This window comes from Balaenoptera acutorostrata, chromosome 20, assembly GCF_949987535.1.
Source record: "Balaenoptera acutorostrata chromosome 20, mBalAcu1.1, whole genome shotgun sequence".
In the NCBI taxonomy this organism is placed as follows: Eukaryota; Metazoa; Chordata; class Mammalia; order Artiodactyla; family Balaenopteridae; genus Balaenoptera; species Balaenoptera acutorostrata.
Genome location: NC_080083.1, coordinates 13,408,528 through 13,424,417, shown reverse-complemented (window position 1 = coordinate 13,424,417; position 15,890 = coordinate 13,408,528). Strand labels below are relative to the sequence as shown.

Below are 15,890 nucleotides of genomic sequence, written 5' to 3'. Positions count from 1 at the left end.
CTAAACTGAGCAGTCCTGAAAACGAAGGTCAGGCAGTGCTGATTACCTGTAGAAATCTACCCACACAGATCCTTGAGGAGAAAGAGCCCAAGGGCTTCTACCAGCAGAGATAGACAAGGAGGAAGGAGAGGGGCGGTTTACACAGCTAAACTCAAGCCTAACCCTTTATGAAAGGTGGATTTCCTGTACAACTGTTCTGACAAGCAGAGGATTAGGCACTTCATATATTCTGCTTGGGTAAGAGACTCAGACAGAAGTGAATTGCCACAGAGGAGTAAATTGCTTTACTAAAGGTCTCTAAGGTGGTTGTATGCCACAGACAAAGACATTTTGGTTGTGAATTGAACTTCTCAACTGGAGTCAACCTGCATACACAACCACAGCGTGAAGGTGTGTGGTTCCCATCTCAAGCATCCCACACATTGGGGTTAAGCTCTATCGGGCCCATATCAACAGCTGCGATTCTCTATCCCTCTGGAGGCATGCATGTGGCACTCCCTCTTACCACCTCCTGCAATTCAGGATTACTAACAAATCATAAAAGCAAGCATAAATGATAAAGAAAGGAATGTCAGCCTAGCCCTGCCGCGATCCCAGGCCCTAAATGTTCCCTAAGAACAGGGAGCACCAACGGCGCACACAAGCAGTGTCTCTTGGGTGCCCTCTTGCTGCCACCAGGGCTTTTCTGCAAGGCTGCAGTGGAGGCCTACTCTAGGAACTGGTAGGGGAGGAAAAAGAGGAGGAAAAAGAGAGGGAAAAAGAGGGGGAAAAAGAGGGGGCCAGGGCACAGAAAAGGGAAGTTATTCCAGTGGTGGCCAATGAATAACATCCAGTGATTTATAGGAAGTATAATCCAATAATACAGTAAAATAAAACAGTGTGTGCCTGAGATGGTTTTGATTCCAGGAATTATAAAACATATTTTTTAAAAAGACAGAGAGAGAGAGAGAGAGAGAGTGCAAGAGGGGGAGAGAAAAAGAGGGGGAAAAAAAGGGGGGCCAGATTGGAGCAAATTGGGCACAGATGGGGGATGCAATGGGGTTTCAGTGATGCCCTACCACAAACGTTGCTTCAATTTTTCCTCTTCAAGAAACTAGAGTTTTATTTCCTTAAATTACAGAATTTTTAAAAAAATTAAAATTCTTAGAGTGCTTGTGGTTTAGATCAACCATTCCCCCTCCAGCACCACATCAGCCAATCAGATGGCTACTGAAGTGTTAAATGCTGAGGCACGTGGAGAAGGCCCCGTTTCTCCCTTCAGGAATGCTTCAGAGAGATTACCAACTGTGACATCACTCTGGGAACCACCTATCCCACCACCACCCATCACTTGCCAAAGGGTAATTTTGGACAAAGGCCAGGAAGGAAACACACTGTTCAATGAGGGCTGGCCTGCCCAGAACCTGGCCTTCCTCATCCATGCATTCAATGAATACTTACTGAGTGCCTAAGAAATACCAGGCACCATGCTAAGGGCCCCAAACACCCCTCAAATTTATCTGTCCCCAACCACTTCAGTGGAGGTATTAGGATTCTAGACTCTCTGTAGTCCCACTGAAGTAGGCTTTTTGCATAGGGCCCATATGAGGGGAGGAGACAAAGGTATCCCCACCAATAGCCCTGAACTTGTGAGTTTTATAGCTACTTTATTTATTTATTTATTTATTTATTTTTGGCTGTGTTGGGTCTTCTGTTCGTGCGAGGGCTTTCTCTAGTTGCGGCAAGTGGGGGCCACTCTTCATCGCGGTGCGGGGACCGCTCTTCATCGCGGTGCGCGGGCCTTTCACTATCGCGGCCCCTCCCGTTGCGGGGCACAGGCTCCAGACGCGCAGGCTCAGTAGTTGTGGCTCACGGGCCCAGCTGCTCCGTGGCATGTGGGATCTTCCCAGACCAGGGCTCGAACCCGTGTCCCCTGCATTAGCAGGCAGATTCTCAACCACTGCGCCACCAGGGAAGCCCCTGAACTTGTGAGTTTTAAGATCACTGCTGAGACCTGAAAGTTTAGTTGGTTAAATGATGTGGCAAAACTCGTTTTCCCTTATCGGAAGGGGGACAAATCTCACAACCTCTGCCTTCCTGAGCTCCAGAAAAAACTATAACCTAGGAAAGGGGAAAGATGCCTGTCATTCACCACCATCTAAGTTTTTCCCCTCCGTTTGGCTTGTGAGGTGTCCAAAGCTTTAAAACAGTTCTATGTCTCTCGACCCCAAGGAAAGCACATTTGAAAAGTAATCACACTAAAGTGTTAGTAACGGTATCATTTCCACCCTGGACTATTGGTATTTTGAAAAGAGGGCTTATACAAGGGTAGCATCAAACACACACAAAAAAGAATTAGAGGCATCAGCAAAGGACGTACTTGTTAGTAAGGACGTCCCTGTTGCCCTCCTTAAGTACCACATCTACGGGGAAGAGTCAGGCACAGATTGAGAGGACTCTGACTGCCTTGGGGGGCCACAGATCACCACTGTTTCAGGCTGGAACGTTCCTTCTCCACAGAGTCCAGGAACTGACATATGCAAACACCCACCCAGAAGGACACGTCCAAGAAGGAACGGAAAGAAAAATGATGGCCCAGATGTTCTGTAACTTGCAGTGACTGCCAAATCACCACAGACCCCAAGCACCTGGGAGGGCCAGGCAGCAGCAGGCCCTTGCTTCCTGGTTTCAGACAGCCAGGGTCCCGCGGCTGGGTGGCGACTCTGACAGCAAGCAGACTGGCCTGGAGAGAAGCCTTCAGAAGGGCACCGGCTGACGGGACTTGGGGGCTGAACACTCAGGGCTGATTTATCACTTCCTTACTCATAAAAATGTGATTCAAACTGCTGCTGATTAGTGAAGGATTTAAATCTTTACCCTCTCCCCAACCCCCTTCCCTCTCCACCCCCGGCACAGATGCTGCTGCTCAGCCACAACACCCCCTTCTTGCCACTGTCCGTGCAAGCACAGCACAGGGGCCCAGAGAAGATGACTCATGTGCTGGGAAATGGAAAAGCGCATCTTCCCACCAGCCAGCTCTGCTGAGTGCTCTGCTCACCCCTCTCCCAATGGCAGCCCACACAGTGGGGTCTGGACGGCCGCCTCAGCTGCACACCGGGGACTTGGCAGCACGTCCACAGAGCGCTCTGTCCTGGCTGAGTGTTATATCCTGTGGCCCAGGCTGTTTTCCCTGAAACACCCTGGGAGCTTCTGACCACCTCAGCTCATACTCCTCTTGGCCCCAGCTGCCCCAGGGAGGTGAGCGTCAGGACAAAGCCAGAACCAGTGGTAGGGTCTCACGCACAGGCTGTGACATGTCCTTCCTGGCTATCAGGTCCTCATTATGACCGACCATGGAAAAGAGTCCTAGAAAAAGTACCCTGGCCTCAAAAGGGGAACCACTTACTTCCTTCTTTCTCTGTTCTCACCATCTCACCTTCCTTTCACCCATATTTTCTTAACTTTTACTGTACAACAGCTCCAAGAAAAGGACTCACTGGTGGCCTATGAAAGGGCCAACGTATTCCTTTCCACGGAGCAGAAGTTGCTGACAACAGATGCTCCACAGGCAAGAGCTGCGGGGTCTTTACATCCCCACCTCCAGCTCACTCGATGCAGGAACAGTGCCTTGGCAGAGGCTGCAGCCCTGTGACAGGCAGCTTGCTGTTGTTAGAGGGAGGCAGGAAAGCGAAGAGGAAGGCACCTTGGGAGGCCCCATTCCCTGAGTCCTGTGAGCTTCCCACTTGGTAGCCCAACCAGTGGAGTAACGATAAAGGGATCAACCTCCCTCCCCTCTGGACTGACGGCCTCACCACACTTTACAAACTTTATTTCCTTCTTCCTGGAAACCTCCACTGCCCCTCAGGACTGCATGCTTCCTCAGAACTGTTCTTGGGAATATTTAGCCAAGTTCAAAATGGCACCTAAGCCTTTGCACCTCACCTTGTGCCAGGAATTCTAAATGCTGCAGCAGGCAGCGTGAAAGCAGAAAACCCTTTAGGAGTCAGATGTGATTGAAAACCCAGGCAAACTAGCAAAGGACCTTGCAGAGTCCCAGGAGGAGCCAAGTTTCAAGGGAAAGTACAGCATACCCACTCATCAGGGGAGAACACCCCCCTGCAGCAGGCTGAAGCATAACCTAAATACAAATGGGAAGGGAAATAAATCAACTTCGGAGTGAGAGAAATCACTAAGAAAAGGTGCGATGAAAGAACTAGTGATCCCCTGTCCAGAAACACCAGGTCTGTTTTACAATGGACTCTCCATAGGGCAATTCCCGCTTCTTGGCATTTCAGATGATAAGCTTCCAGCCCCGAGACCAGACACTCTCTGCCAGTTCTCTGAAACGATTCTTTGGCAGCATGGACCAAATCTCCTTTGCAAACAAACACACAAAATAATGTCACCTCCATGCTACAGATTTCCATCAAGTCAAACCCCATCATCCGTACCTCAGTGGGGTGGAGGAAAGGGAAGGGAAGGGGAGGGGAGGGAGCCGGTAACATCCTTCAACTGTGACCTGGTCGTCAGAACATTTAAAAATCCTGCCAATCAGCACCACCCCCCATTTCTCCTACCCCAGCCCCCACCTCATGTTAAAAAACCCCCAGTGTTCAGAAAAGCATTTCGGAATGCACACTAGTACATTTGCCAAATTCTGGGCCTGGTGATTTTTGTGCTTCCAGATTTGAGTCACCAAAGCTCATCGATTCTCTGTTCTTACTCCCTGGCAGACTCCCACAAGGGATATCCCATAGGGAACTAGACTTTTCCATATTGAACAAACAGGGTACATGAGTCCAGAAACAGCTATTCCCAACCCCTGCCAAGCGTATGGTCTCTGCAATGAAACATTTCAGCAATGCCTCCCCCCCCTGGGAGAGGCTCTGGGTCTGCAGCCTCCAAGAGGCCTTGCTGCTGCCTTTAGCATGGCCAGATGTGCAACAGCATCTCTGGGTTTGCAAATTAAGCTCTATACCCATGATTCCCTCCAACCATCCCACCCAAGCACTACAGAGTCATACAGATTTCAGAGAGTAAATTAAAGATCTGAAAGGCAAAGGAGGAAAAGGGTGTGTGTGTGTGTGTGTGTGTGTGTGTGTGTGTGTGTGTGTGTGTGTGTGTGTGTGTGTTTTGGGGGGACTGTGTAGTGGTATGGTAGCATAGGAAAGAAGCTAGATTAATCTTCATCTGTCTAGATAAAGAAACTGGACATTCCTTACCTTTCAATTGGGAGTTGTGTACAGCAAACATGTTGATGGTCATAAGCTGCAGCATGCGGGTACTTCCAATAGGAGAGGGACTATGCTGCAGCAACACCTGGAACTCCTTGAGGACCTTCTCAGCCACTGCAGGGAATGTCTCCATCCTACAAATACAGCCAGCCCATCAGTGAGGCACATCCCCAAGAGCACTTGGTGTACAAACACACACACACACACACACACACACACACACATTCACTCTCTCTCTCTCTCCCCCTCCCCACCCCCCAACTGCGAAAAGCAGACGGCTAACGCCTAGGACATTTCTTTGCTACTTTCACAAACCTTCCTAGTACCCTAAGGTTGTGAACAAATTTAAGAGAAAGAAGTTCAGAGTTTAGAGATGGAAATAACTCAATTTTTGGATAAATCGCCATGAGTTTTCATGCTTTGGTATGCTATTTCCTAACCTCTGGCAATAACTGGATTCAAGTTGAAATCAAAGTTTCTCTCTGAAACAATCAGTTTTTCTAAATAGTGAACAAATTTCCTTTAAGCTCTAAGACCGGCATATTCCCCAAACTCTGGTATGAAAACCATATTCTATGAAGAGGTACGTGAATCTAAAGATTCTTCACTCAAAGCTTTACTTCAGAAAACCAGACACAGTTCTGCTGCCGTCTACTTAGGGACTCTCACACTAATCACTCCACCTAAAGATCCCAAATCTCCCCTGGAAGAATCCCTCGACCTAGGGCCCTGATGATCTGTTTCGGTCTTTCCTGTGTTGCTGTCCTCCTCCCTCTCACAAGCCTCTGCTCATCAGGGTCTGTATGTTTTCAGGCCAGTGGAAATATAATGCCCTGGCCAACTGCCACTCCCAATACAGGAAGAGCCTGTAATGTAGGGAGGTAGAAATCTAGCCAGTGACCCAGGGCTCCTAAAGAGAGGTCATTCAAACCACTGCCTGCCAAAAGTGGCCACAAACAGTGGTGCATGCCTGGAGCTCCTCTGGCAACAGGAACAAACCACAGCTGAAGTCCTCAGAAATAAAAAGCAAATTTGAACTTGGTGCTAGAGAGAGAAACCAGGCACACGGGCCTTAGGGCCATGCCGAACAATTCGTGGTCAGCAGAGTATCTTTTATCCATCCTCAACCCCCACCCCACCCCCAAAAACAAACAAACTGCTTGTGATACACTGTGGGGTGGGGTGAGGGAGAGCTCCAGCCTGGATTAATAAATAGCTTCTGGAAAGCCACAGGGAAGGGAATCCTCCTCAAAAGATACAGAACAGTTTCAAGTCCTAGGGAAAGGTGCTTCTACTTTCACCTGAACCTTGGCTCTTTCCCCGCTGAATAGTACCTTCCTCAGGTCAGAAAACTCCAGAGCTTTCTGGCCGCCTGGCAATCTTCATTCCTTGCCCTTGGAGGCAACTCCTATGACTGACCTCCTAGTACCCAGAAGTCATGCCACAGTTATGGGTCAGTTACAGTTTATACTCCAGTGCTCTTCTCTGCTGAGCTGTCCTCATTTTCATTGGCACAAAACATGCCAGGCATTTGCTTTCTTCCCCCCCACATGCCATTTCAAGTGCCACTGCCACCACCCAACAACAACAACAAAACAACCGAAACACACTCTTTTTTTCTCCCCCCTCTAAAAATTTCAGAACCATTAAAACTCTTGGCCAGTTTGGAATGGCAGAGAGCGATATGTTTGAGGCTGGATTGGATCCACTTTTCCCCGTGGGCTATAACAAAGGTTTCATTTTAAATCTTGACACTGTGCAGCACTCTTTCTGGTGGAGGTGGGGAGGGGGACTAGCACTTCTCGTTACGAGAATAGCAGAGTTCACTCTGCTTGAAAAGCAGCCACACTGGGCAAGTTTCAGAGCCATGTGTCTCCGTGTTGAAAGGCGGTAGAGAGCCAGCACAGAACGACATGACAGAAGTGTCACGTGGGACAGTCCTGCTTCGAGGCTGTGTCTGAGGAAGCCTCTTCCCTGGATGGGAATTGAAACAGATCCATTAACACTCCCTAGGTCAGAATGAAGTCTCAAACGAGCACCAGGCCAAATGTCCACATCTTCTTTTTTTTGAAAGTTAAAAAAAAAAAATCCCCCGGTCGCCTTTCAACTAGTTCAACGTGATTAAAACAAAAGAAAAAAAAAATCAAATGCATAAGTTAGAGTAACTTCAATTCTGAGATATGAGGAAAGATGGCATTCTCAGACAAAATCAGTTTTGTTAGGCAACAACTGAAGGACACACAGATAAAAGATTCTTCCTCAGAACTCAATAACAGCATTTCTGGTGCCCAATTTCGTAACCAAAATGATGTCTGTTTTTGGCCTCGAGTTACCTGTAAGTAGTTTTATTTCTTTCTCTTCGCTCCACCCCATACTGCAGAATGAAAATTATACTAAAACTGAGATAATGACAGTATACAATATGTTTAGAAAAAAACCCACAAAATAAAATTATGGTTTTTACGGCTACATATGTAACTATGTAAATACAGTAAAAAGGCCTGGAAGAATACATAACCTGCTGTCCGGCATTATCTCTTTGGAAGGCACAGGGGTTGGGGGAGAGTTGAAAGAAATTTTAGAAAAGAATGTTATACTTTTATAAGGAGATTTTATATATTACTTATTGTAATAATTGTAAAAGTTTTAGGCAAGAAGCAGCAGCAGTAGTAGCAGCAGAGGAAGAGAGAAAGCATTAAAAAATGGCAATTTATAACAGCCAAAAATTGGAAGCATCCTAAAACGCCCAACAACAGCCGATGATTAAAATGGCACATACATACAACTGAATTCTATTTTTTAAAAGCTGTATTAGATTTTTTAATCACGTGGGAGAAAGTTCAACATATATTAAATGAGGACAGTTTTAGAGTAGTTTAACGCGATCCCTTTTTATACATATTTGTAAAAAATAAATAAGAAAATGTGTGTGTGTGATGTATAGAAAAGAAGATAAAATATACACCAAGTGTTAGTGGTAGATAGTTATCTCTGGATAGTGAGAATAAGGATAATTTTTTATTTCTTCTTTTTGCTGGGTTTTCTAAATATTTTACAATAAGCATTGTATATAGTAAAAAGATTTCCCCTACAATGAATACTTCTGGCTTTTGTATATAATACATTTATAATTTTAAAAAAATCAAGACACAAACATTATATTTTTAACAATTCAGAGTCCAAAATAAACATGAGCCTTTGAATTCCAAGAGATCTTGAAGCTGTGCAAATAGCATGACTCGGCAAGCAAGTAAAAACTAACGTGGTAACTTCAACCTAGGCTATAATGGGAAGCAAAATTATTCTGTTTGTCACCAATCAAAAGTCTGCAGGCTGCCAGCTTCCCGACCTCTCTCAGAGGAGCCTGAGCACAGGTCTGATCTGCCTCTCCCGGGGAAAGCCAGTGTCTGTCAGGAGCCGCACGGCACCCCTGACCTATTCCCCTTCCTGAGCCTGAGAGGATTCTGGCCCTATCCTTTAAAGCTGCAGAAGGTACGATCACTTTCAGGATACAAGTTTCGCTGGCTAAAGTGACTGCTTTCTGAAGTGATCTCTAGAGATACCTTGTCTCATTTGAATGGCAGTTTCAAGAAACCAGTCTTTCAGACAATACTGGGACCTAGACCCGGGAGTGACTCAGACAGTGACTAACGGGGCAGGACCCAACCTCTCAGATGCTGGGGAACACAGCTGGGCCAGACAACATTCTCTGCAGAAAAGAATCAGGCTCCCTAACTTTTCTTAATGTCTTAATTTTTAAAAACTGAACAAGATAGGAGCGAACCAGTAGCAAAAAACAAAACAAAACAACTAAGCCGTATGACAGAGTAACAATGAAGGGGAAAAAAATCATAGTGCTACAGAACATAAGGACTGGAACAGACCTTGGAGATCATCTATTTAAACTACTGATAAGGAAACCAGAGCCCACAGAGGCTCTGACTTGTTCCCTCTCGAGGTCTTAGAACTAGTCAGCGGAGAAAAACAAACTCTTTTTGGCACTTGATTCCATCTAACACTCCGCACCTCTTTTTCGCTGGTTGCTGAGAGGAAGGAGACTAGCGTTGCACACATTAGGCCCTCAAGCGTACACGGATGCAACGGAGAACGCGGGGCACGGACAAGACGAAGACTGGGAGAGCCACGGGGGGCTTTTCTCAGCAGGCAGGCGGGACAGTGGATGTGTCTTCAGCTGCTCCCCATTACAATCTCCTCACTCTTAATTCGTTTTCAACGCCTCCCACATTTCACATCTTCTTGGTAATTAGGCAGCAGTCCATGTTGTTGTGTGTGGCTCAGGCTCATTGCTTTTCTAGTGTTACAGACTTCTATACTTTTTTTTTTTCCAATAGAAAAATTATTGCTGTTTCTGCCTTCCAGAATAAATATGGGGCTCAGTTCTCTTTTTATCTCTAGGAGAGCACAAGAGGAATACTCACCGAGGGGCTGGGGTGCCTAGAATTTACATACATTTTCCTCATGTGAACACTACTACGACTCAACTGTTCATGAAGGTGCAACTAGACTGGCCTTATATTTTTGCCAACAGAATGTGTTATATGCAGGAATGGAAGAGATCTTGAAAAATAATCTGGACCACAGCAAACCACCTCTGACAAATGAGATAATCTATTCGCTTGCAAAGGCTTCCAAAGAAGAAAATTCCTGAACATCTTCCCTCTGTGAAATCTTCTTACACCTAACCCAAACCTCTCCAGCTGCAACATAAGCCTATTTTTCTCTTGCTGTCATCCAACAGAAATCAAAACTATTTGGTTATGACCCTAATATTTAAACACAGTTAGGGTACCCCTAACAGCTGTCTCTAAATAAAACTTTTTTTACCTTATTTTTTTAAAGATTAATTTGTCCTCTCAGAAATCAATTTCTATCTTTTTAATCATTATTGTGATCCTTTCTCAAACTTCCTTCAAAATATCTAAATATGAGAGTTTTAAAAAGGGGAAAAAATAAGGTTCTAACTAATGCTTAACCTGATTTTTAAAAAAAAAATATATATATATGTGTGTGTGTGTGTGTATATATATATATATGTATGTGTGTATATATATATCTCCTAAACATTCGTATACTTTGGACCAAGATCTATAACTTTTTTAGTCCCAAGAGTCTCTAACAGAGCTAAGAAATACCTAGGGCAGTGGTTCTCAACGAGGAGCAATTTTGCACTGCGGGGAACATTTGGCAATGTCTAGAGACATTTTTAATTGTCATAACTGGGGGTGAGGAGAAGGAATGCTACTGGCATGTAGTGGGTAGAAGCCTGGGATGCTGTTAAACATCCTACACAGGACAGCCCCTACGACAAAGAACTATAAGGTTCAAAATATTAACAGTACAGAGGTTGAGAAATCCTGACTTAGAGCAAACATGGGGTACATAAAAAGTTAAAGAACAAACACAGGAAAAGGAAAAAAGGAGAAAATACTGACTAGAAAGGTAGTAAGGGAAAAAAAGATTTTTTAAATGAGAATTTTAAAAGAAATAAAGAGATAAGGAACCATAGCACCTACTTTAAGTGCAGTACAGTGGTATTTCTGATATGATGTGCTATTTTATGAAATAATATCTTATTATTATAAGATAATAATCCTGAAACTGCACCCACCCTGAAACTGCAACTTTACATTACTCACTACTGACTGGCCTACTATGACCCATAGAATACTAGATCCTTCTCTCCAGTCTTTCACAATCTACCCATTTCTTGTAATAATTCACTTATTCCTACAACAAATATTTACTGAGCACCTACTACATGCCAGGCACTAGGGATACAACAGTCTTAAGCAAAAACTCCTGCCAGAGTAGAGCTGACATGGGGGTGGGGTGAGGGGTTGCTACTGATGTACCTAGTTTACCTTGCTGAGTAAATCACTTCACACTTATTTCTGCTAGTAGAGATGCATCTATTGGCACTACCCCAAGTTTCCCAGGTCATTTCAAAATCAAGACTATAGCCATCCCTGTCACTCTTGCCCAGGCTGATGACAAATGAATATGTAAAGGGCACAGTTTCTAGTTCACCATCCACAAACAGAGTTTCTTCAAGCAGGACAAAGCTTTTCAGCTTCTCCCACTAAGGAAACCTTCTAGAGCATTACAGATACACTTACAAGGTTATGACAGAAAGTGAAAGGGAGGGGCTTCCCTGGTGGCGCAGTGGTTAAGAATCTGCCTGCCAATACAGGGTACATGGGTTCGAGCCCTGGTCCGGGAAGATCCCACGTGCCGCGGAGCAACTAAGCCTATGCGCCACAACTATTGAGCCTGCACTCTAGAGCCTGCGAGCCACGATTACTGAGCCCACGCGCCACAACTACTGAAATCCGCATGCTTAGAGCCCGTGCTTTGCAACAAGAGAAGCCACTGCAATGAGAAGCCCGCGCACTGTAACAAAGAGTAGCTCCCGCTGACCACAGCTAGAGAAAGCCCGCACGCAGCAACAAAGACCCAACACAGCCAAAAAAATAAATTAATTAAAATCTTAAAAAAAAAAGAAAGTGAAAGGCAAACACTGACAACAACTGGGGGAACTATAATCCAAAGCAAATCACCCCAAAGGGTAGTTCACAATAAAACCTCCAACTCAGAAAATATCAAAATGCAGAGACGACCTGAGGGCACTGCCACCCGTTCCTCTCCTGGAATAACGAGGCACTCAGCACAGGGGCACCAGCTTTACACAGTGAGGAGAAACTCGGATCCACCAAAGGGATACTCAAAACCTGATCTCTTCCCAGAGACTTAATGGATTAAGTAACAGGGTCTCACCCACACCACCTTCCCTGAGATTTATATGGAAATCCGTGGTGAATGGTGAAACCATAGAGAAGTCTTAGCATTTACTGAGGTCAGCAATATGGTGCAGGAAACTGAGCACAGGAGGAAGGGGTATGGTTCGAAGGAAGAGAAAATGTTGGAGGAAAGAAATTACTGTCCACTAATTTCCCCTTCTCTTTAAGGGAAAATTAGTGGATAGTATCTTCCCCCAAGGAGGACCCCTGGCAGCTGCACCCAGGGACTAAGCATGACTTCCTTGCGGAGCTCACTAGGGGCTGAGCCGGAAGGCAGAGGAAAGAGAAACCCAGAGGGATTAGGGGTGGGGGCTGGGAAAAGATTGTGGTTAAAAGGGGGCTTTAGTAAAGGTAGGGAAAGGGGAGCCAGAGGGATGGAGAGTAATATTTCCCAAACTTCATGAGCACAGTAGGAGAGTAAGTGAAGGGAAGAGGAGAGAAGGTGGAGGCCCCTAAGAATTCACACCCTGTGCCCTCAGTTACAAACACAGTCTAGTTGCTAACAATATTAAATTCCAAAATGACTTGTAATGTAGGAAAATAAAATAAACATCCTGCACACTTACCCAATCCGGGTAAACAGCTTCCCATGGGCATGGAGAAAACTGAGGATGAACCTTTTGTTCAGCTGCATGGGAAAAAAAGAGAGGAGAAAACAATTAAACTTTCCCCAGTTTCCTGTTACTGAACAGAGTCCCTAGTGACACAATAACCTGGCCAGGGTCTAAGGGGTGGGCACTAGGGATGGGAACCAAATGAACATGCCCAAGCTCTCACACAGACCCAGGGCCCATGCCCAACAGCTGCTGCTCAGCTGAGCCAAGATGACAGCAGGCTTGGTGAACGGACAGCACCCCCTGCTGGCAGTAGTGTCTGAGTGCAGGGAGCGAAGCACTGAATCCCAACTAAGCTGGGTAGATGGCTGTCACCCTCTGCCATCTAGAAGTCACTCTGTCCCCATAATGACGGAAATGAAACACTGACAAGTACAGGACAGGGATGATGATGATCTTGGATAAGTCCCTTCTCTTTCTTACGAGCTGTTTTTCTACCTACCCAAAAAACAGAACTCTTCTTTGGTAACCAAGGGTAAGGTAATCCACCACTAACTAGCTTATCAAATTGTACTTCTCCAGATTTTAAAATAAAAGTGCAGGGGCTTCCCTGGTGGCGCAGTGGTTGAGAATCTGCCTGCCAATGCAGGGGACACGGGTTCGAGCCCTGGTCTGGGAAGATCCCACATGCCGCGGAGCAACTAGGCCCGTGAGCCACAATTACTGAGCCTGCGCGTCTGGAGCCTGTGCTCCGCAACAAGAGAGGCCGCGACAGTGAGAGGCCTGCGCACCGTGATGAAGAGTGGCCCCCAGTTGCCACAACTAGAGAAAGCCCACGCACAGAAACGAAGACCCAACACAGCCAAAAATAAATAAATTAATTAATTAAAATTAAAAAAAAAAAAAGTTCAAACCTTTCTTTTTTTTCTTTTCTTTGAAAGAAAAACTGAAAGCTGGGGTTATGTGAAATCCTCTGGCTTTTAAGTGTTGGCTACTAAAGAAAAAAAATTTAAACATTAGGCAAGCCAAAAGCACACGTTTGCCAGCCACATCTGGCTCACAGCCATAAGCTACCAAATTTTCAAACTCAGTTCAAGGTTCTAGAAAATCTACTTCTATCAAAATTTAGGGGAGATATTCCTCTAAGCAAAACAAGGCAGGGAAAAAAATTCAACTCCAAAGAAAGTGGAAATAATCTAAAGACCAAACCCTGTCATCTTCCCTGGTCTCCTGGAAGCAATATGCTCAGGCTTCCCTGTAGCCAGACAGGGAAGAGGGATCAAGAATTTTGATCTCAAGGTGATGGTTAGGGCAAGGAACAGTCCAGCACCCTGGATGCTCTGCCCAAGAGGAAAATACTCTTCTGGTTTATACCCTTGCAAAACAGAAAAACAATCAAACTGTGGCAGTTCCACCAATTTCACAAGGAAGCTGGGTGTGAGGAAAGGAGGGCATTCTCCCCTCCCCAATGACTTCAACCACAAACTGCAAAAATCTTCAGTCTTTATATTTGCTTAAACAAATTACATTTAATCAGCAATACTAGACCAAACTCTGATTTCTGTAGTTAAAAAGGATACTTCATGGAACGTAACCTGTCTCTACCGTGAGGTGAGTCAGGGCAGGGGACACTGGGTTCCATGAACAGAAGGGAAAGATGAGGACCTGCCACAAAATAAATGGCCGAGGGCTCTGCCACTGTTAGTGGCAAGGCCTGGGCTAGAACACAAAGGAAGGTGGTGAAAAACTTACCCCTCAAACCTCTGCCACTTACCTGCTGTGGGGTCTCAGGCAACTGATCTAACCTCCCAAAGTTTTTCTTTCTACGCAGTGGAGATAACAGTACCTATACATTAAGGGACTGGTGCATGAGATAAGGCAACTAAAAGCACATGCTCGGCATTTGTAAACACTCAAGTGTCAGCTGAACATTCTCTCCCAATGAATGGTTGAGTGAGTGGTAAAATGTTAACAACTGGAGAATCCGGGTGAAGGATCTACAGGAGTTCTCTGTATTATTCTTGCAACTTTTCTATGGGTATAAAATTATTTCAAAATAAAAAGGTAGGGCTTCCCTGGTGGCACAGTGGTTGAGAGCCCGCCTGCCAATGCAGGAGACACGGGTTTGAGCCCTGGTCTGGGAAGATCCCACATGCCATGGCGCAACTAAGCCTGCGAGCCACAACTACTGAGGCCTGCGCGCCTGGAGCCTGTACTCCACAACGGGAGAGGCTGTCACAATGGGAAGCCCGCACACTGCAGGGAGGAGTAGCCCCCGCTCACCACAACTAGAGAAAGCCCACACGCAGCAATGAAGACCCAATGCAGCCAAAAATAAAATTAATTAATTAAATTTATTTTAAAAAATCAAGCACCACTGATTTATTTAAAAAAAAATAATAAAATAAAAAAAATAAAAAATAAAAAGGTAAAAATATATATTCTCTCTCTATTCTTGTTTTAACTCAACTGTCCCTTTTTCCAGCTGCCAATCATAAACTGGTTAACTCATTCATAACTAGTTATATTTATACATACAGGATACTTTGGTAGAAACAGAACGATATTAACCCATCTCATTCAAGCCAATTACTATCCCCCAAGCCGCAAGATAGCTCAGAAATTCAAGCAACTTAAACCAGTGAATGACAGAACTTGAACCCAGGTCTTCCGATTCCAAAACAGTTCTCCTCCCCTTAAACTGCCATCTATCTCAGGAAGAGAACAGGTGAGCTTATTCATGAAGGGCCAGTGAGGGAATAAGAGCAACTAAAAAGAGCAGTTCAGTTTTACCTTTAAGTTTTCCTTACCCATTAGGTAGGAAACATAGTGTGTAACCCACAATACCTCCTGGAACAAAATGAGTGCACCATGAGGTTTTTCTTTACTTTTTTTTTTTTTTTTAAATAATTCTTTATTTTATTTATTTATTTTTGGCTGTGTTGGGTCTTCGTCTCTGTGCGAGGGCTTTCTCCAGTTGCAGCAAGCGGGGGCCACTCTTCATCACGGTGCGCGGGCCTCTCACTATCGCAGCCTCTCTTGTTACGGAGCACAGACTCCAGACGCGCAGGCTCAGTAGTTGTGGCTCACGGGCCTAGTTGCTCCGCGGCATGTGGGATCTTCCCAGACCAGGGCTCGAACCCGTGTCCCCTGCATTGGCAGGCAGATTCTCAACCACTGCGCCACCAGGGAAGCCCCACCATGAGGTTTTTTAATGCTGGAGTTCTAGCTATACTTCCCAAAGATCCTTCTCTTAGGGTAGTAGATGAAGCCTACTTAATTACCTGACTTCATACCTGCCATTA

The 15,890-nt window shown here is 45.3% G+C and overlaps 1 protein-coding gene across 5 annotated transcripts in view; it reads right to left on the bottom strand.

Annotated features, from left to right (window-relative positions):
- Window positions 1-15,890, bottom strand: part of SMG6 (SMG6 nonsense mediated mRNA decay factor) — a 242,674-nt gene that overhangs the window by 175,000 nt on the left and 51,784 nt on the right. For all 5 annotated transcript variants that reach the window (XR_009006232.1, XM_057535375.1, XM_057535379.1 and 2 more), the window contains exons 9-10: window positions 12,598-12,659; window positions 5,202-5,347 (exon numbers count right to left, since the gene is read on the bottom strand). Coding sequence is in view for 4 of the 5 variants with exons in the window: in XM_057535375.1 (XP_057391358.1) it covers window positions 5,202-5,347; window positions 12,598-12,659 (208 nt within the window). In the remaining variant the exon portion in view is untranslated. The remainder of the gene's footprint in view (window positions 1-5,201; window positions 5,348-12,597; window positions 12,660-15,890) is intronic.